This window comes from Hyperolius riggenbachi, chromosome 10, assembly GCF_040937935.1.
Source record: "Hyperolius riggenbachi isolate aHypRig1 chromosome 10, aHypRig1.pri, whole genome shotgun sequence".
In the NCBI taxonomy this organism is placed as follows: Eukaryota; Metazoa; Chordata; class Amphibia; order Anura; family Hyperoliidae; genus Hyperolius; species Hyperolius riggenbachi.
The window spans coordinates 77,616,549-77,637,033 of NC_090655.1; the positions used below are offsets into that span (position 1 = coordinate 77,616,549).

At 44.4% G+C, this 20,485-nt stretch overlaps 1 protein-coding gene across 5 annotated transcripts in view; it reads left to right on the forward strand.

The window, feature by feature from the left end:
- Window positions 1–20,485, forward strand: part of ATE1 (arginyltransferase 1) — a 170,532-nt gene that overhangs the window by 54,700 nt on the left and 95,347 nt on the right. For 3 of the 5 annotated variants that reach the window (XM_068257584.1, XM_068257583.1, XM_068257581.1), the window contains exon 7: window positions 2,891–3,019. The exons of 1 other annotated variant lie outside the window; for it this stretch is intronic. In XM_068257584.1, coding sequence (XP_068113685.1) covers window positions 2,891–3,019 — 129 coding nt within the window. Of the gene's footprint in view, window positions 1–2,890; window positions 3,020–14,373; window positions 14,503–20,485 lie in introns of all 5 variants that reach the window. One more of the 5 variants, XM_068257582.1, reaches the window with a different exon arrangement.

The following is a 20,485-nucleotide window of genomic DNA, read 5'->3' on the forward strand; positions in this document are numbered from 1 at the left end:
CAGCTGCTTTACTTCTTGCTCCAGTTTTCTTTGAACTTGTTGATAAAGCTGCCCCACAGAGTCTGTTTGAGGTGGAACTCAGAAGAGCCTGCGCACACCAGCCTACCTGACTCCTTAAAGGTACAGCTGAGCCTGTTCTCTAATTGTCAATGGAGGCATATTCTCTCTTGTTTTATTTGAGAGACTCCGCTTACGAGTTCTTGTGTCTCAACAAACCGTATGATGTGACCTCAATACACTGTCAGAAAAATAAAATGCTCTCTTTGGGGATTCCATGTCTACATAACAAGCACATCCGAAATAACATAAATGAAGACCCGGTCCATTTTCAAGCTGCATACATTTGCAGAAACCCTTTTAACCATCCCTATTCATAAGCTGTTGTCAGTTTGCATAGTGATGGATGGAGGTTACCACATTTTGTTATTGGTGTTTACTAGATGATGTCACATTTTAAATGGTGGGAGCTAAAATGGTTATTTGGCTGTAGTGTTTTTGTTTTTTTTACTTTAGCGCAGTAGAAAAAAACCACCATACTTTTAGAGTTGCTCTATAAGGAAAAAGTATAGTGTTTGTTTTTAATTACCTTTTATTTATTATGTTCAGTACTAAAGATACTTCACTCAGTTTAATGTAATAGGAAATTTTGCATGTGAATACTTACCAGTTCCATTTGTAGACAGCAGGTGGAGCGCCATTTTTTTTTTTAAAGGTTTTCTTCCCAGCTGTCACTCTGACATCAGAGAGCACCACACTGTACCCCAGATGCCTCATGATGCATCCCCTCTGTCACACATCAGGAGATGAGATCAGTGTGGTGCAGATTTACTATAGCAGGACAGCTTGATTGACAAATCTCACAACTCTCTGCTGCTTCTTGTGCCCTTTTCTTGCATGTCTGCCTGATTCTCCTTACAGAACAGTGTTGAGATGGCAGATGAGAGAGTTGGTGAGTTGCTTGTGCAACCGCCGAGGGACACTATATGTAACTTGCAGAAATTTAGATCAACTGAGAAGTAAGCACAACCGATGGTAAATGCATTGAGATGAATTCTGCCATTCATTTCAATATAAGCATCAGTTGATCCCTGCGGTAAACGACTAACTCAGCCAGCAGAAGCTCATGTTAACCAGCCTTTAATCAACCAGACCTCACCATGTTTTGTCAGAGAAGTACCAAAGCTATCCTCTCTGAATGTGTGCTTCTGTATATGAGAACTCATGGTGTAGCATGTGATTAGTTTGTTCAGGTGATAGATTTTAAAGAACTATCAAAGAAACAGTTTTTCTGTAAATCCCACATTCCTATAGAAATTTTAGCCAGCAACACTAGAAACCTTTTCAGGGGTCTCTCAGCACAGCCTGTGGGAAATAAAATGGCTTGTTTACCCAGCTGTTTGTAACAATTCTGTGTTGGCATGATGGGGGGGGGGGGGGCAGGCACAGCTGTACTGTGTAGCTAGGTTGCACTTCTCCCTGGCTGTACACTGTTTACACTGAAAGGCAGAGAGAGAGTGTATCCCAGTATCTGGCACACAGCTGCAGCTGATGATTATTTACACACTATTTGAAGCTATGTTTCTGCTTTCTATCATTCTGAACACATTTTACTCACAGTATTACAGCCAGTGAAGATTGTTTCTGTATGCTGGATGTACTGGACACGGCACTCCATAGTAATGCCCACAGTGAGAACTCATTTTTTTTTTCTTCACACAAATGAAAAAAGGTTTTTGTAGTGTTATTTGCTAGTAATTACTGGAAATATATGTGGCATTTCGAATTTAAAGAGAACCAGAGATGAAGCACCCTCTTGTATTTTACCTTATAAATCAGTGGGAACATGACAGTAAACACCTAATCTGCCCTTTGTTTCATTGTTCTCTGTGTAATCTGACTGTAATCACCTCTGATAAGAACCCCCGACTGAGAAGTCAGGCTGCTCTGTCTAGTTTTGCTACAGAAAGATTATAGCCAAGTTTGTCTTCTGTGGTGTTATTTCAAGCCCAAGCCTGCCCCCTTGTGGCTTTGCTATAATGACTCAGCAATAATCATTCCCAGCAAAGCCAGATTTAATTGCTCAGTCTGGGATTCTTGTGACTGCTGTTAACAGACACTTTTAGCAGTGAGGGTGAAACAGAGAGCATGGTAAGTGTTTTCTCTAATGTTCTTACTGATATACATGGTAAAATACACAAGGGTGCTTCGTCTCTGGTTCCCTTTAAGCTAACTTTTGATAGTTGTCGTTTAACTAAAGGGGAAAAAAAAGTTTCACTTACATGCGGCTTCTACCAGCCCCCTGAAGTCATTCAAGGGCAACTTGGGCACATGGCGGCTTCAGGGTGTTCGTAGAAGCCCCAGGTAAGTGAAACTCTTTTTTTCCCCTTTAGTTAAGGTTCCACTTGAGACACAGATTTGCTGTTCTGTATTATAGGCCAAAGCAGGAAGTGATCACAGCAAATCAGAGCCTTTCTAATCTGTCAGCTGATCAAATAAATCACATCCTTATTTGTGAATTCTCATACATGTGAGCATCGTTGGTCTGTTGTAATTTTTTTATTATTTTTCACATACATGTATATTTCCGGTACTTTTTTTTTTCTTTTTCTACTGAATATAGTAAATAAAAAACATTAAACACTATACATTCCCTTTTAATGTAAAATTGCTTTGTGGCTCCTTAATTGGATTTTTTTTTTTATTGCATTCTATACTTCATTCATTTTCTTATTAAAATAAAAAAAATCTAGTTGAACTAAAAGCAATATAGCTGAACTGCATGAATTTGAAGTTTAACATTGTTTTTTTTTTTTAGCAATCTGTTCTGTTTGGGTGTTGGGATGTTATGGGTGCTGTAACCCCAACCTTCTTTTTTCACTCCTTTTTGAAGGTGAGACTTGTGAGGTCTTCTCCTCCGAGCCCCCAGTTCAAAGCTTCCTTTCAGGAGTCCTACCAGGTGTATAAGCGCTATCAGACGATCATTCACAAGGATCCACCAGACAAGCCATCCATAAGCCAGGTCAGACTGCAAGAGGAGGTCTTGCCAAATCTTGCACAAACTTCTTCCGACATCAGAGCTCCTGTACAGGCTCATAGCAGCTAACCGAATCAAGATCTTGTAAAGGTGAACAGGATTTAGTCTACAGCTGGTCAGTGAGATACAAAAGACTCTTACTCACAAATTTCATGCAAATAATTTCCAGCTTGGAACTGAGCCAATCGGAGTTACTTCCTGCATGAAATTTGCATCTCATTGACCAGCTGTAGTTTAGACCAGTTCAGTGGTATTCCCCAACATTACTATCTCATGTACTCCATTACGAAGGACAGTGTTTGCCGAGCAACCTCTTTCGTAACAGCATCTCAAGTATCCTTTGATACATAAATTAGGAGTACTCCATAATTGTGTATAAATGTTTTTATTAGCTTTTGTGTTTAACTAGATTTTATTCGGCTTTAATATTTGATCTAAACATTTTGTCACCCCAGAACTTAATATAATCATGTTTTGGTTAAAAAGTTTAATTATTTCCTGTACCTTGGGATACTTGTACAACTTGATGAGAACCTAGTAAGTAGAGGGCGTTTTACCACTTGTTGAGAACCTAGAGAGTAGAGAGCTTTTGCACCACTTATTGAGAACCTAGGAAATAGAGAGCTCTTGCACCCTTAAATAACCTAGGTAGTCGAAGGCTCTTGCACCACTTGTTGAGAACTTTAGGGAGTAGAGGGCTCTTGCACCAGTTGTTGAGAACCTAGGAAGTGCAGGGCTCTTGCACCACTGGTTGATAACCTAGGAAGTACAGGGCTCTTGCACCACTTGTTGATAACCTAGGAAGTCGAGGGCTCTTGCACCACTTACAGAGACTCTGAAGTCTCCCTAAAATGAGGTTTTTATTTTAAAAACCTCATTAACATGATTGTCTCTCTTAAAACACCACAGAACCACGGCTGAAAACCCCCTCGATCACCCCAAACTCACTGGGTACACGGCAGACAAAATGCACGACTTTCTTGGTCGTGGATTTTGCTGCCGCCTCTATGCGCGTCAATCAGCACGTATCTCTGCCTCTCCCCGCCCCTCTCAGTGAAGGAAGACTGAGAGGGGTGGGGGAGAAGCCTACCTTTGCCTCACCTGCAGCATTGTGGCCAAGGTTCCCTAATGTACAGGTATCTATGCTGTAGAGATATATAATGATGAACGATACATCTGGACTATGAGTCTGCTATGACCAATAGTCCGTATGGAGAGGAACATGTGCACCTATATTGGAAGGGTAGCAAAGGGGTACCGTATACTAGATATGTGCAAACTATGCTTTGAATCATGCATGCTCTCTATGGAGTGCTCAATCCAGTAGACAAACCGCTATACTGCTTAATTTCTGCTTAGGATCGTTTGCCCACTATTTCACGTTATCCATTGTTAACTATCCTGTCTGGAAATGTTGGTTGCTGTCTTTTGGTCTCGATATACATCCATCATTTGTAGAGGTCATCATGCATTGCCAATCCATTGCTCCCTGTTCATTTTAATTAAACAATAGTCCAGATTGTGTTCATAGCTCAAGGGTGGAACATTCCAGCTATTTAACAGCAGATACTTTTAAGTTTAGTCTAGGTCTGGTAGATCAGCAAAGGAGGTGCTTGGAGATTTTAGTAAATCACATCCATCACATCTTAAAGAGAACCTGAGGTGGGTTCTAAGAATCCTAATAGCACACAGAGGCTGGGCCTTCATATAATGCCCAGCCTCTGTTGCTATACAGCGTCTCCCCCAGGCCCCCCCCCCCCCCCTGCGCTCTGCTGTTCCCATAAATCAAACACCGTGCTAGCGACACACAGCGTGTCGATAGCCGGCAGTTTACCTCTGGATGTGTCAGTCTCGCCGCTCCACCGCCGCCTCTATATTTCCGCTCCCTGCCTGCATCCCTTCCCTCAAATCAGCAGGGAGGGAGGGGACACAGGCGGGGAGCGGCAACATAGAGGAGGCGTTGGAGCGGCGAGACTGACGCATCAAGAGGTAAACAGCCTGCCAGCAATGTCGCTAGCAGGGCGTTTGATATGGGGACAGCAGAGCGCAGGTGGGACCTGGGAGGGGGGGGGACGCTGTATAGCAACAGAGGCTGGGCATTATATGCAGATCCAGCCTCTGTGTGCTATTAGGATTCCTAGAACCCACTTCGGGTTCTCTCTAAGTGTCTGAAAAGTGCCCTGTTGCTGGAATAGCTCAGTGCTCAATTACTTCCTAAAGCCTAGTACACACATCCAATTTTGATTGGCCAATTTTACCACTTTCATGTAGTATATGGGCGAATATACTACATTCTACATGGAGGGGTAAAACTGGCCAGTGACTCGCCAATCAAAATTGGATGTGTGTATGCACCCTCGAGCTTTGTACACCTGTACCAGGCATGGCACCAGACGGAGACTGGCACCTGATCCCTCAGGCGACATAGCAGGGCAGAGGCTGTACAGATGTGTCCCTAACATGCAGGCTAGTTTCATGTTCTGTTCCTATGCGAGGAGGGCAGAGCAGCGCAGGAGTGGTGTCATGTGGTGGGCGGATCGCAGGCCAAGAGAGTTTGGGGGCTGCTGTACACACACTGGATTGTCAGCAGAGGCGTTGTTATTGGCTGCCTTGGCCGAGTTTCAACTAGCATGGGAGGAGCTTTAGAAACTCCTGGTGTATGGTAAATTGTAGCTAGTCAAGTGTAGGTTTAGGCTAAAATACCATCTTCAGGATGCAAACAATTCTGTTTATTGCTTCATCAGCACATGTATAACGTTTATGCGCTGATGAAGCAATAAACAGAATGGTTTGCACCCTGAAACTGGTGTGCTAGCCTGAACCTACGTAATTGGTGCCTGGGCTTAGCACCTACAGGCTATGCACCCACCCCTTGGGTAAGGTGTGCCACCTCTACGATTTCTCTGCTCTTACTTAAAAATTAGAGATTTTGCTATAAGCTGGGCTGCTTTCTGGCTCCGACTCTTGCGTTTAAAATTCACTAGACATTCACTGCTGGAGATGCTAAGGTGTTCTGACCTACTGCAGGGACATCATGTGATCCGCAGCCATTCAGATCACTGTATTGTGTATCTGACAAATCCTGGGCAGTACACAAGCTTGCTTTTGCTGTGTGTCAGCAGGAATTGGCTGTGTTCACGATAAAACGTCGAGGAATCTAAACAGGATCTCTGTATTCCAACTAAAAGGCCTTCGCTGTTCTGTTTCTTTACTCTGGGCACCGACCCAGCAGCATTAGTAGCTGCTTACCTGCAAAAAGAGAATGTGTGTCTAGTTCCAGTGCCTTCTGCTTTTATCAGTGCACTAATACCGGTTTTGTGTGATAATAGAAGGCGCCTGCACATTGTAAGCAGGTACAGTAGATGACATAAACTTCCCGTGTCTTGCTTTTTATCAGTTTGGGGCAGTTTTTTCACAGTATGGTTGTATTGTCTTGTGTTTTTTATAGGTAGAAATATTGGATAATAACTGGGACTGACGGAAATATAGCCAGGCAGCAGATTGTACCATGAGGAAAGATTGATAGCTGCTGCAGTTCTGAGTGATCACATGACTAGCTGAGCAGCCATTGGGGAAATAGGAAATTTACATTAGAAAGTATTAGATGATTGAATACACAAAGGGTTTAAGAAGCGCCCAGTGGTAAATAAAACAGAGTTGATAACCTGAAAATAGAAAAAAAGAGGCTGTCCATTCTTGTCTCAATACACACTGCTAGCACTGTATTTGGCCTGAAGAAGTGGGAAAAAGGGGGTTTGGAACAGCACTCATAAACCAATTGTTGGGAGGCTCGTAAAAGGCCTGATAGACCCAAAACAGTGGGCTGTAGCTGCCTCACAGCATTTGCTTTCACATTTATTTTGTACAATAAAGAGCGTGTTTTTTGGAGCACTGCTGCGGACCTTTACCTTTCATTGCCTGAAGAAAGGGGACGCAGACCTACGAAACACATTGCCTTTGCTTATTAAAAAAATACATTTATATAAACTTGTCATTATTGAGGTAAGCCACCTCTCTCTCTCTCTCTCTCTCTCTCTCTCTCTCTTTTTTTTTTTTTTTTCTTTTTTTTTCTGTTTTAGTGGTTTTTAAAGAGAACTCGAGGTGGGCTCATGAAATGAAAAAAATGAAAAAAACTAGGCTACCTGATCCAGTGGGCTGAGCGCAGATCAGGTAACCTCCACAACTGCCGCTCCTGTGGCCCGCAATGGCCCACTGTCACATCTCCCCATGTTTACCCCCGAGATAGCGACAACTATCGTCGCTAATCTCGGGGGGGGGGGAGGGGGGTATAGTGGCTGGAAGGTCTAATGGTTAAGGGCTCTGCCTCTGACACAGGAGACCAGGGCTCTGCCTGTTCAGTAAGCCAGCACCTATTCAGTAGGAGACCTTAGGCAAGTCTCTCTAACACTGCTACTGCCTATAGAGCGCGTCCTATTGGCTGCAGCTCTGGTGCTTTGAGTCCGCCAGGAGAAAAGCGTGATATAAATGTTATTTGTCTTGTCTTTGTCTAGTGTGGCGGTGGGGGGCAGACTGCGGCGGTGTGGACACACAGGGGCATGTCCTGAGGCAGAGAACATGTCTCTGTGTCCAATCTGCCCCCCAAAAAACCACCCCGGGTTCGCTTTAGCTCCATTTTATCTACCATTGTGCTCCTCCCCCTCTTTTTTGGAGGGGTGTACCTTGGTACCTAGTGGAGTGCTACCAGTAGGACCTTTGTTGTTTTTCCAAGAGTGTGACTGCATCCAGCTCATGTTGTTGACCCGAGTGGAGTCGGGTTTATAGCTCTCCACCCACCTGCCCTTAGTGGTTGGTTGCCCGTCATGCAACCTTTCTTTGTGAATACCACAATACTTCTTCTCGCTGTTGCTAATAAAATAAGCACGTCCATATTATGTAGTAAATCTTCTGTGGGGGAGACACTTATTTTAGTGTAAGATGTATTTTAATAAAGGGATAGCTGCACTACTGTAAATCTGTTACCCTGTGCCCCCTAAACATGCAATAAAACCGGGCTTGTCATGTTCTTCTGTGGATGTGCTGATAACTCACAATAATCACCAATGACCCAGGGATTTTGTGCTCAGTTTTCTGGCATGTATACGTGAGCCAGCTGAGTATTACTTATGCACCTGCTCTGCTGCTTGTGTGCTCGCCGCAGAAGCAGTCCTGTTTGTTGAACTGCAGCATCTGTGCATACAGAGTAAAGCATCAAGTCTTGTTTGCGTATTGGAGAGTCGTGCTAGGAATAATGTGAGTTATTGCCATATCCCATGTAGGGAGAGCCACTTATGGGGCCCAGGTGGTATATGGACAAGGTGCCTCCTGTCGCTATCCGTGTGCCAGTGACCTCACGGTGCGTTTCGGCGTACCACGCCTTTGACAAGTGAGTCGCCGTGCCCATCCGCCTCTCTAACATTAGCCTTATACACGCCGCCGTGTGTGACATCACACACATGCCACGCCAGCGGCGTGTATACAGATTTTTTTTTTTAACTCTTCCCGTACTGGAAAACACTGAAACTCTTTTCTTTGCTGCTAATGTTCTATTAGCAGTACTACTCATACAAACCATTATATCATAAGTGTATTTTTTCTGCAGGTTTGCTTGAAAGCGGTATTGTCACCATAAAAATCAAATTTCAACAGCAACTGGTCTGAGTGTATTAAGTGATAAAGATGCTAATCCTGCATTCAAAACTTGCGAAACTTTTTCTGCTGTTATGGTTTGGAGTTATCACATACTTTAGGAGCACTGGCCCTTTAGTAGTCAGTGCCAAACAGTTGAATGCTGGGAGTTCTTTTTATCTATAATATATTCCTCCCCTTCCATTTATTTCCCTGCCTAGCTGCTTATCTGAAACACCTCTGCTTACTTGTGTTTACAAGCAAGGCGCAGGTGACTCAGCGATTGGAGGAGAAAAGGAAAAAAAGACAGTGCAGTTCCTAGTATACACCTCAGTGGGAGTGTCTGAAGACTCTGGGAGGAGGGCAGCTAATGACTACACAATGAGTAAGAGATGGGAGCGGGGAAAAGAAGAGTCAGGGAGGATATGATGTCGGCATTAGCTTGGCAAAATGGCCACTGCCTAGAATAGGATTTTCTACTTTTACTTTATAAATATCACAGGACTCATTATGTGGATAGCACAATACATCTGTTATGTAAGTAGAAGTAGTATTTATCTACTTATATATGTGTTTTTTATTTCTAGTTTAGCATGGGTGTCGCTTGTTCTTTAATGAGGCAATTCAGGCCAAAGTATCAATCTATACACACATATTTACAAAAAAAAAGACAATTTCAGAGCATAGAATAACAATGATGAAGCCAGACATGGAACAGCCATTTGATAGCAACACGTATAAAGTTTCCACAGGTTTACTTTACTTGACAGGTCTGTAGGTATAGAAATGGAAACTTTTCTTCTATCAGTAGGGGAAAATTATGGTATCAGACAGTTAAACATGTATAAAGCATGATACCTGCAGTTATACTAAATTGGATATAGCAAAGAAATGAACAGCGCTACTTAAAAACAGATGAGTGCTTACCTGCAAATGGAGGAAAGACTTCTTCGACAGTGGGAGGGACAAGTACCTAGCAAATTGCAAATTGTAAGTGAAACTAACATCCTCCAAGTGGTAGACAGGTCATGTGTGTGCTCATTGTGTATTTGAATCCCATGAGTGGGGTGTGCACTTTTTTTGCAGGTAAGCACTCATCTGTTTTTAAGTAGCGCTGTTCATTTCTTTGCTATGTTTGATTTAATTCTGGTCAGCTGCTCCCACTTGATAGTTTTCTTTGGTGTATATGCAGAGCCTCTGTTTGGGTTCAAGGTGCGTTTTGTAGTTCCTGGGGGGGCTCAGCGCATCTCTGAGCTGAGGCCATCCAGAGGCGGCCTGGTGATGCGCTGATCCCACTTTTTCTACTAAATTGGATATGAAGTACAGTACCTTATATGGACATGTTAATTTTCCCAGACTGCCTCAGCTATGATATATAATAATCTAGATCTCCTCAGTGTAGTGCGCTGAATATAAACACAATTGGCTCTTGGTCTCACTGAGTCGGGAGACAGTTCACGTCTGCAAGTGCTGTCTGGCTTCCATCGGTTATCCTTGGCTGATCTGTTTTGGAAGAAGAATGAATGAGTCAGGCTGGATTGCGCTGTCACCATTGTTTTCTCTGTGTCATCCAACTCCTGTTCCACCTCACAACTGCACTAGAGATGCCTTTAATAACAAATAACCTCTCACCTGACTCCTGTTCCTTCACCCGCCTTTTGCTGCTCATGTGTAACTTTTAAGTAGCCGAGAATGGACTTTTATAACTTATATTTATATTTAAGTCGCTTTCTTTTGGAGAAAATAGCTTTAGTAGCATATTCAGTAATTACTTTCTAAAGTAAAAATAAAGTCTGTTTAACCACTTAAATACCAGCGGTCTCTGCTCCATTAACCTGCCTGGCTTTCTATTAAGATCGCCAGGCTGGCGACCAGACGGTTTTTTTTTTTTATAAAAAAAAAACTATTTCATGCAGCCAACTGAAAGTTGGCTGCATGAAAGCCCACTAGAGCGCGCTCCTAATCCGGCGATCAGAAGTAACAAGAAGGGCCGCGATGAGCTTTGTTTTGCTTTCCTCGTCGCCATGGCGACGAGCGGAGTGACGTCATGGACGTCCGCATACGTCCTGACGTCAGCCGCCTCCGATCCAGCCCTTAGCGCTGGCCGGAACTGTTTGGTCCGGCTGCGCTTGGCTTGGGCGGCTGGGGGGACCCTCTTTTGACGCCGCACGCGGCGCATCGCCACGTTGCGGCGGCGATCAGGTACCACACGCGGCTGGCAAAGTGCTGGCTGCGTGTGCTCCTTTTTTATTTCGTGAAAATCGGCCCAGCAGGGCCTCATCCAGAACGCTCAGGAGGTTAAGGACCAGAGACATCTGGTACAGAAACGGCGGAATCCCGACAAATCACCGCACATACCCGCTGCAACCACAGTCTCAGCCACACGTCAGAAACTTGGGCCACCCACTCTGCCGCCTCAATGACGGCAGAGTTACCGTGAGCCGGTCAGGAGCCGCTTTCATTGGCTACTCGCCATGTCTTTTAATGTAAGCCAATGGGAGTTGCTTACATCAAAGGACAGGATCAGGAGCCAATGAAATCGGATCCAGACCCGCTCACAGGAAATTCAGTCATAGAGACAGACCGTGCGAGTGAGCTGCGACGAGAGACAGCAGGGATTTAACTGCAGGATCTGCGGGAGGCAGGAAAACGGTGGATGCGCGAACTGGCGGAATCTACGTCCTGGCAGCCAGACGACCATCAAAATAGGGCATAGATTTTAACTACGGTGATTAATGGGGTTGTAACTTCCAAAAATTAAAAATTGCTAAATGGCGGCTGAAAAAAAAATCTTAACCCCCTTTTTTCTGAAATAGTTCCTTATATGTCCCCCAATTTTATTTGTTTGTTTTGTTGTTTTATTTACAGTAACAAGCTTCTCTCAGATAAGCAAATAACAGCTTCCTGTTTCAGATAAGATAAGGATACTATGATCAGAAGTTAATTTAAACCCCCCTCTTCCTTTTGGAAGTATTAATACAGTGATGTAATACTGTTGTCTAGGTGTTGTTTGCTGGGGGGGGGGGGGGGGGCAGTAAGCTGTGACAAAAGGAAGGGGAAATTAACTGAGCTGGGTTGAAAAAAAAAAAAGGGCAGAAATTACTTTAAAGAGGCGCTGTCAGCCATTCTATCTCAGAAAAAAAAGTAGATAAATACTTGCTCTACTTACATAACATATGTTTTGCACTGTTCACGGTTTAATTTTTAGTGATTTTCTACAGTAAAAAAAGAGAAATTCCATCTTAGCATTTCCCATTTTAACTGTGGCCATTTTGAAGCCAATTCTGATGTCCTTTCCTCCTCTGCCTGATTGTGTATGCATTGCCTGCCCTCCACTATAGAAAGTGCATTGTCTCAGCATGAGAAATATTGGCCAATCAGAGAGCAACGGAGATGTGGGAGGGGAAAACGGGAGGGAAAGAGGCTTCAGCCAATCAGGCAGCATTAGTTAAGTATGAGGGGAAAGTAGAGAAGCAAAGAAGGACAACCCAGCATGCCCTGCAACTTCCTTTTCTGTGTACCAAATAAGTCAGGTAAACTGAGGAACAATCATTTATCAACAAGAAAAGTAATAGTGATTTTAACTTTTGGATTACCTGTTTAGCATCCTTATTACTTGTTTACCAGATAAAAATAAATAATTGATTTTTGATTTTATGTCCGACAGTTGCACTTTAACATCACAGAGACAACAGTAAAAGATGGAGACCAGCAGAAATATTGTTTTCTCCTATATCTGGCAATGAACAATAAAAACTGGATGGGAACGCTGAATAGGCAATTTCTTATTGATTTTTTTTTTTTTTGTTCTATTGATATGGAGTTTCATACCACTTTAAGAGTAAACATTAACTAATATAAGTGCAAGTTTTAGTAGACTATAGATTTTGCATTCCACTTTAACAGCTCTACACCATATATTTTCCTTCAGTGCAAGTTATCAGCAAATGTCTCTACAGCAAAATTATCCATAAAAGCTGACCATTCATTCTTTTCAGTGCTAAAACTCATCCCCACCACTTATCCAAAATATAACCCATAACTCCATGTGCTAAATACTGTCCCCCAAATCTAGCCAAACACAACTCCCAGTCCTGCAAAGCCTAGCAGAACCAGAATACACTCTCCTGGTGAGGTCCAAGAATGAATCTGAAAGAGATTCCACTCCATGAATCCTGCTTTGAAATGAGCAAAGCCGATATTACACTGTGTACCATTGGCATAAGCATTGGCATCTGGGACCTCCAGCCCATCTGTCTCTCCCTAACCACCTCGCATCCTTTGTGCCCAACTCTAACTGACACCCTCCCTTTTTTGGCCACTGCCCCTTCTTAATAAAGCTAACTTTTAATAATGTGTAACCTTACCCTTCCTTGCCTGGATCCTAACTGCAACCCTTCTCCTTACACCTAGTCCTAACCTCCCTTTAAATAATGTATATCCCTAAACTATCTTTTGATCTATCATTACCTGATACTTTCACCAATAAACATAGCCTAAAGCTACATACACATACTGGCTTGAACTTGGCCGTGATGGATGACAGACTGCCTTGGCCAAGAATCTTGTGTGTACAGTGGCTGCATTGTTCTCCACAGTCACCCCACCCACAGTAAACTGCTTTGTCGTGCGTTGCTCATTGTCCCTCCGACTTTCTCCATAGTAACAGACAGGTTGGTAGCCTGGAGGCTAGCATTGCATCTTTACAGCATTAGCTATATGCTGTCACCTGAGTGCCGCGTTCGTTTAAACTCTCATTTGCGCCTGTTGTGTGCCGTTGCATGTTCACATGGTAGGAAGATGGATAGGGGAACACTCGTCCGTTGGGTTGCTTCATCGTTGGTTCCCCGATCCATCTTCTGGTGAGTATGTAGCTTTACCGACCTTTAGGAGATAGATACCCCTCACTTAGCCTCTCTAACCTCCTCTGTTCTTCAAAACCTTTGAACTCGTATGCACTGTAATTAAAACAGTGAATAACTTAACTTAAAAATATGCCAACGATTCTGCACCCCAGCGACCTGGCACCAATGACAACTACATCAAAATAAAGGAATCTGCCTAAAAATGTCATACACACAAGTGGGTAGACTTCCTGCAGCTCTTTGGTTTTATTCCCACCAAGTACACAATGTGCTTGAAGTTGGAATGCTCCTTTTATTAGTTTTCTTTGTGATGTAGTTCTTTTCATTGTTCCACAGTCTAAAAATATACCAGCTAGTTAATTGTCTTCACCCTCAATTGGATGCAATGTATATGAAACCATTCTACAGTAGGGAAATTGAATTGAGAGGAACTCCTGGAATCCTGTGACCTCTTTACTAAGGTTTGAGAATTCGATGTGCCTAAATAGGTAAAACCAAATACTGGTACTCTTGGTTGTATTATGTAAGGTACAAGTTAATGGCATCCTTACAGTTGCCCCAAGGCTCCTGGATTGGACTGACTGGCTCCTAACACTCCTTAGTAATTTGTCCACCCCTGACAATAGAGGTTATTCTTCTGTTTATGTTCTGTGACTTCACCTCACAATGCAATTGTTTGGGCCGTGTGTAATTCCAATGCGTTTTGAGATTGGCTTATATTTCTCCTCCCTTTTATAATGGATATCCTAAAAACCTGAAGTGTCGTATTTTTGCCAGGCCTAGTCATGTTGGCGTTTATTAGTTCTATAGCTTATTCCTTGTCTGCTTGGCTTTCCCTTACCCCTGAAGGTCAAGTTAGTTCCAGCCTCCATGGAAGACCCAGAATTCGTGTCGTCCTTCGAATCTTCTGCAGCTCTCTATGCCAAGTACCAGATGAGCGTGCACAAGGACCTCCCTCACGAATGTGGCCCAGATGAGGTACCACCTGTTGTTCCTCTCCTGTGTTCTGTGTCCTATCTCGTATTTCCCTCTTCACACTCTCTCTGAATTGTCACCAGGCTTTATGGTGAAATGACCGACCTTCCCTCACACATTGTGGCAGTCGTCACTTTGCCTCCTGTGTAGCACAGCTGATGAGTCACAGTTTTCCATGTACGGTGTGTTTTACAAGACTCAGTGGCCTTGCCTTTCCAGTACATTTTATAGTCACTTTTTTTTTTTTCCTGAAAATGTCCAGACCAGTTTTTACACACTCCTGTTTCTGACTCATATATGGTTGTTAAAGAGAACCGAAGCCCCATAATTCCATTGGTCTGTGGTGTCCTCCTTTGTGCAAGCTGCTGGTCATGGCAAATGTCTTAGATGAGAAAAACATTTCTAGTTTTAGCATATACATATGTATGTATGCTTAATATGACTTCAAATGAGGCTGAACAATAATACAGTGTATTAGTTTATTGTAGATCTGTTTAACAAAATAAATAAATAAAAGCATTTCACTTATTACATAAATCAGCCCCACCTCGTGTTTGCAGAAGTGTTGAAAACATATGTCCCTCTCCATTCCTTATCACTCCTTTATCTTAGGGCTCAGTCAGAGATCAGGAGCTGATCCCCTTGGGTGACATCGCTGGCCTGGGTTGCACACGTGTGTCAGCTGTGTAGCTGGCAACGCACTGTGTTGCATTGTGGGGGTGGGGGGAGGACCATGAGCAGGGTATCCGTGATGTCACGTGGTGGGTGGGGGAGCAGTGGGATGGGGGGGTGGGGGTGTTTGGCATCACTGGGTTGAGTATATACGTCTGGCGGATCGCTCACCAAGTGCCATGCACATGCCTGAATGTCGGCTGAGGCGGTTGTTATCAGTGTGTACAAGGCTTTACATCTAGGGAGGCGGCTTTACAACTTGGAAGGGGAAGTACTAGTGGAGCGCTGAGAATTTTAGATGCCCTAAAGGTGGCCATGCACAATTCAAATTTTGTAAAAAAAAAAAAAAAAAATTAAAAAAAAAATTTGTGTGACGATAGCATCTGTGACCTCTGTAAACTCTTTGAAGCACAGTGTCCAATCTACCTTCGCACTTTAACTTTACCGTTTACACCTTCGAGGACACCTGAACTGAGAACGTAATGTCAGGAAGAATTGCAGGATCTCCTTTCTGGTGGTTCTGCTAAGTATCTGCCTTTATTATGCTCTGTATTATCAACTTAGAAAAGTTATACCGGTCAGGTGTCCTAACTTCTTCTGACTTCGCTGGCTGTGTTTGTTCCAGGTGTGCAACGACAGAAGGCTTTTTTCAACTACATAACAATCGCGTCACGCCAACGGGCGTGACCGCGGCGGCAGCTCCAGGACCGCCTATCGGCAGTTGGCGTCAAGTCCTGGAGCTGCAGTTTGGCATGGAACTCCCCTTTGTTTACAATTGTACAGCGCTGCATTCTCATGCAGCGCTGTACAAGGGACACTGGGGTGTCCCTCAGAGAGGCTTGATCTGTGTGGCCTCTCTAGCTGATGCCTATGAGAGGGGAGGGAGAAGGAGGACGGAGGGAGGAAAAATCTTACCTTTCCTCACAAAAAAAAATAAAAAAATCAGATACCTCCAGCAGAGTTTCCTATTAAGGACACTAAAAGGAGGAAAAAATGATTTGTGTGCCGAGTTACAGGGCTGTGCAGCACCCTGACCAGACTGCACAGCCCTGTATTGTAAAAAAAAAAATGGCCTGGTCATTAGGGGGGTTTAGCACTGCAGTCCTCAAGTGGCTGAAGCGGAAAAAAAAGATGGCAGCTTCCATATTACTGTATGTTTAGGTGCACTTTAATGCATAGCTTTGTTATTAATTAATCCTGCTCTCAACTTCCACCAGAAAAGTTTTTTGTTGATATCCACAAATGGTACTTCATATTTTTCGGAATATAACACACTCTGGACTATAAGACGCACCTAGGTTTAGAGGTAAAGAAAAAATATTAAACCTGGTGCGACTAAGGTGCAGGGGCATCTTATGGACCCCCCCCCCCAATGTCCTTTAGGCTACACTGCTTAACTAAGCTACACTAACCCTTGATGCCCCCACCAGTTACACTGTACACTACACTGCACTAACTCACTGCTGCCCTCCCAACTGAGCTACACTACCCTATCTTCATCTCTCACCTGATCTTGTCGCCACGCTCCTCTCACCCTCGCTCCGGTCCTGCTTCTCCATGCATTCCTCTTCTCTTCCTGCATCTCCTGATATCTCGGTACACTGCCGCCTGCTGCTATACAGCTTCGGTTCTTCCTGGTCGGCTCTGTACTTCCGGATTAGTGGGTCCCCCATAGCGCATAACTCCAGTGCCGCATCTGCATACATCATGCTGGCGCATGTGTGCTACTGGGGGTAACCACTTATGCAGAAGTTCTGAGCTTACCAGGAAGAAGGTCTAGAGCTGTATTGCGGGAGGCGGCTGCAGTGTACCATGATATTAGATGATGTAGATGGCAGATGAGAGGAACACGCGGAGAAGCAGGACCAGATCGAGGAGAATTGTGGTGGCAGGATGCGGTAAAGGCTTCCCTGCGCACTCTGTATCACATTTTACCGTATCTTCACAATATAAGATGCACACACTTTTCCCCCCATTTTTAGGAAAGGAAAAGTGTCTTTTATTCCCCAAAAATATAGTAAATTAAACATCAAGTATCCCTCCTATAGGCAGCATTCACTAAGCATTACCACATTTGGTAATGCTGAAAACAGCTGATTTTAACAATCATCTTCCCAAATTCTAATTCACTAAACCTATTACCACACAGAAAATTAGAATTACAGACTAGTGAGGTGAACTACCAACTTATGCGGTAATTGCCTCAAGAAATGTCAAGAAATTGTAGTTCACAAAGGCTATAACAGTCGGTACATCGGGCAAAATTGTTCGGCACTGTTCTTCAGCTCATAGCCGATAACTCACTTCCATGCTGTCTCTGTGCGGTAGATTTGACAGACAGCCTTTAGGGAGAGCCACACAGCCCTGTTTCTCACATTCATTTGATGTGACGGTATCAGGTGGGTCTTCACTCTCACAGAGCAAAGGAAAGTGACATTTTTGAGGCTTTTCTGCTTCTCTATAGATGTGAAAATCTGTATACTGTTATACAAAAGAGCTCCCCTGGTGGCTGGAGCACATCTAAAGGGATGTCCGAGATGCACTGGACGTAAAACCCTGCCTCATGCACACAGCTCCCTGCCTCATCGTTGATCTGCTACATGGATGGTAAGTGACACTATAGTGAATTGAGGCGTGTTTGTTCGGTAAATTGCCGAACTTCTACCTCATGTGAAAATTATTTTGTCCTTTTTGTCTTTTTTTTAGGGCTGCCTTACATGCGTGATTGAACCATGTGATTAACAAGTGGTTCTTTCAACACACAAGTGCTGATCAACTGTGGCTATATTGACAACATAACAGAGTGAGAGCATCCACCTAGGTCCAGGCAGGTTTTAAAGTCTAGCACGGGGGCCAAATGCGGCCCCCGCAAAGTCATTTATGGGGGCCCCCAAAGCTCTGCACAGCAGTAACAGCCACTGATCAGCAGCTGCCACTGTGCTACCTGCGCACAGTATATGGGTTATTTCCCGTGGAACTATTTTATTTGACAAAATGTCACAGGCATAGTGTACCCTAATGGTAATTGTGTTTAATTTATCTAGGTTGGCCCCCTAGCACCATACAGCGATATGGCCCTTGGCCTAAAAAGTTTGGACACCCCAAGCATAGGTGATTAACCTTCCTGGCGGTATTGACGAGCTTGGCTCGTCCAGCAGAAACATGCTGAAAGCGGGCTCCCTCTCTATGTGTTGGGCAGGGGGTCCCTTCTGTACGGGCTGGTGGCCAGGCGGGGACTCCCCCCTCTATGGGGGGAGTCCCCTTCTATGCGGGCGGGCTGTGGGTGGCCTCTCTCCCTCCCTCGTACCATCTCCCTCCCTCCCGATCCCCTCTTCTTTAAACCCCCCCCCCCCCCCCCGATCTGAAGCCCTTTGAGGTCTACTCACCCGAGGGCTCTCTCCAGCGGCGGCAGCAGCACTTCCTCCTCCATCGCCGAAGTCCCGGTCTGTGTAGTTACAGTACGAGGCTTGATGACGTCACCAAGCCTCGTACTGTGACTACACAGAGAACGAGACTTTGGCGATGGAGGAGGAAGTGCTGCTGCCGCTGGAGAGAGCCCTCGGGTGGGTAGACCTCAAAGGGCTTCAGATCGGGGGGGGTTTGAGGTGGGGGATGTGGAGGGAGGGAGAGGAGATGGTACGAGGGAGGGAGAGAGGCCACCCACAGCCCGTCTGCATAGAAGGGGACTCCCCCGCCCGGCCACCAGCCCGCACAGCAGTGGGACAATTCCCATACAGAAAGGGACCCCCCCACCCAACGCATAGAGGGGGGAGCCCCCCATAGAGGTGCTTCAGATGGGGGAGCAGGGAATTGGGAGGGGGGGGGGGACACATCTGGCTACCTATAACTGGCTACACACCGGACTACCCTTACATCTGGCTCCCTATACATCTGGCTATACACCTGGCTACTTACACATCTGGCTACCTATATACCTGGCTACACATCTGGCTACACATGTGGGTCTTATACTCGCCATTGGCGTGCTGATCCCTCGTCACGTACCTCTGATTGCTTACCCAGTGCCTTCCATGTCCCTTGGCGGATTTTGCTTCTCTCTCGGCGATGACATGTCCCTCGGCAATGACATGTCCCCCACCGATCGGCATTGCTGACACCAGGGTCACACAGCGTCAACATCTTGCAGCAAACACATTTCTTTTTTAATTCAATACAATAACCTGTATTGCATTCAATATAAAAAAAAATTGATTGCAAAAAATAAAAAATGGTTGAAAATTATTGGAAATTAATTGAAACACTTTTTGCACTGAAGTCCTGGGGAAATTGAATGCCAGGGTGGTTAAGGCTTGCAGTTTGACGCAAGTATGCATTTGGTTCATTCATTATGTAATGAACACAGACTAAGTGAAGCCTCTTGCAAAGACTAGAATAAAGCAGTACATCACTAAGCAGGTGCAGTGCAAACACTGCAGTAAGAGGGCAGATACTTCGCTGCAAATCTGCCATCTGCATGCATTGGTGCTAACCATTATAATGAGCAAACTGCATAAGTTCCTATACACAGAGAGACGTGGCAAAGTGTGTATATGAGAATTGTGGACTGATCTGTAATACCAAGAGGAGTGTGACATGCATCAGTACCTTTTTATAACTATCTAATGGGCTGTGGGCAGAAGCAAAAATATTATGAGAACTAGACTATACTTACTTGTTTTGAAGCAATGTTTATCGATCTATCTTTATTTCCCAAGAACCACCAGTGAGTTGTTGTAGTGTCTCTGTCTTTCCTAGAATATAGGCATGCCTTATCCCTAAACCCAGGAGTATCAGACAGTATCTAATGGCTTCAGCCCTGTCTGATCTCTTTAACCACATGAGTATAGAGCCTGACTGTGCAGGCCCGGGAAGAAAACACTCTGCCTGTACCGAAGTGCTTGCGGCCAGGACAGCAAGTGCCAACAGCTGCTAGCTGGCACAGAGCATTGCTTGTTGGTGTGTGAGTCCTAATCCTGGTGGTGTCTAAAAACGTACTGCAGGTAAACTTTTATTAGCAGGTTCTCTATGTATAAATGGATTCACAACCCCACTTGTCTTCACAAATGTTCCTCTGACTCCTAGATTGTTCACCCTTGCTTTGTGCATAGAGGCACCGTAGTGACATTGCAAGTGTGGAGGGTGATCAGACACACTATATGGGAGCCCTGATGGTGCAGTATGTCACAATAGTAAGCCATTGGTATACAAAGAAAAAATGATACTCACAAAAGGAAGTTGCAACAGGGGCAACCAACCACTAGAAGCAGGTGAGGATGCATAAACCTGACTCCACTAGGGTGTCCAGCTGGGTATG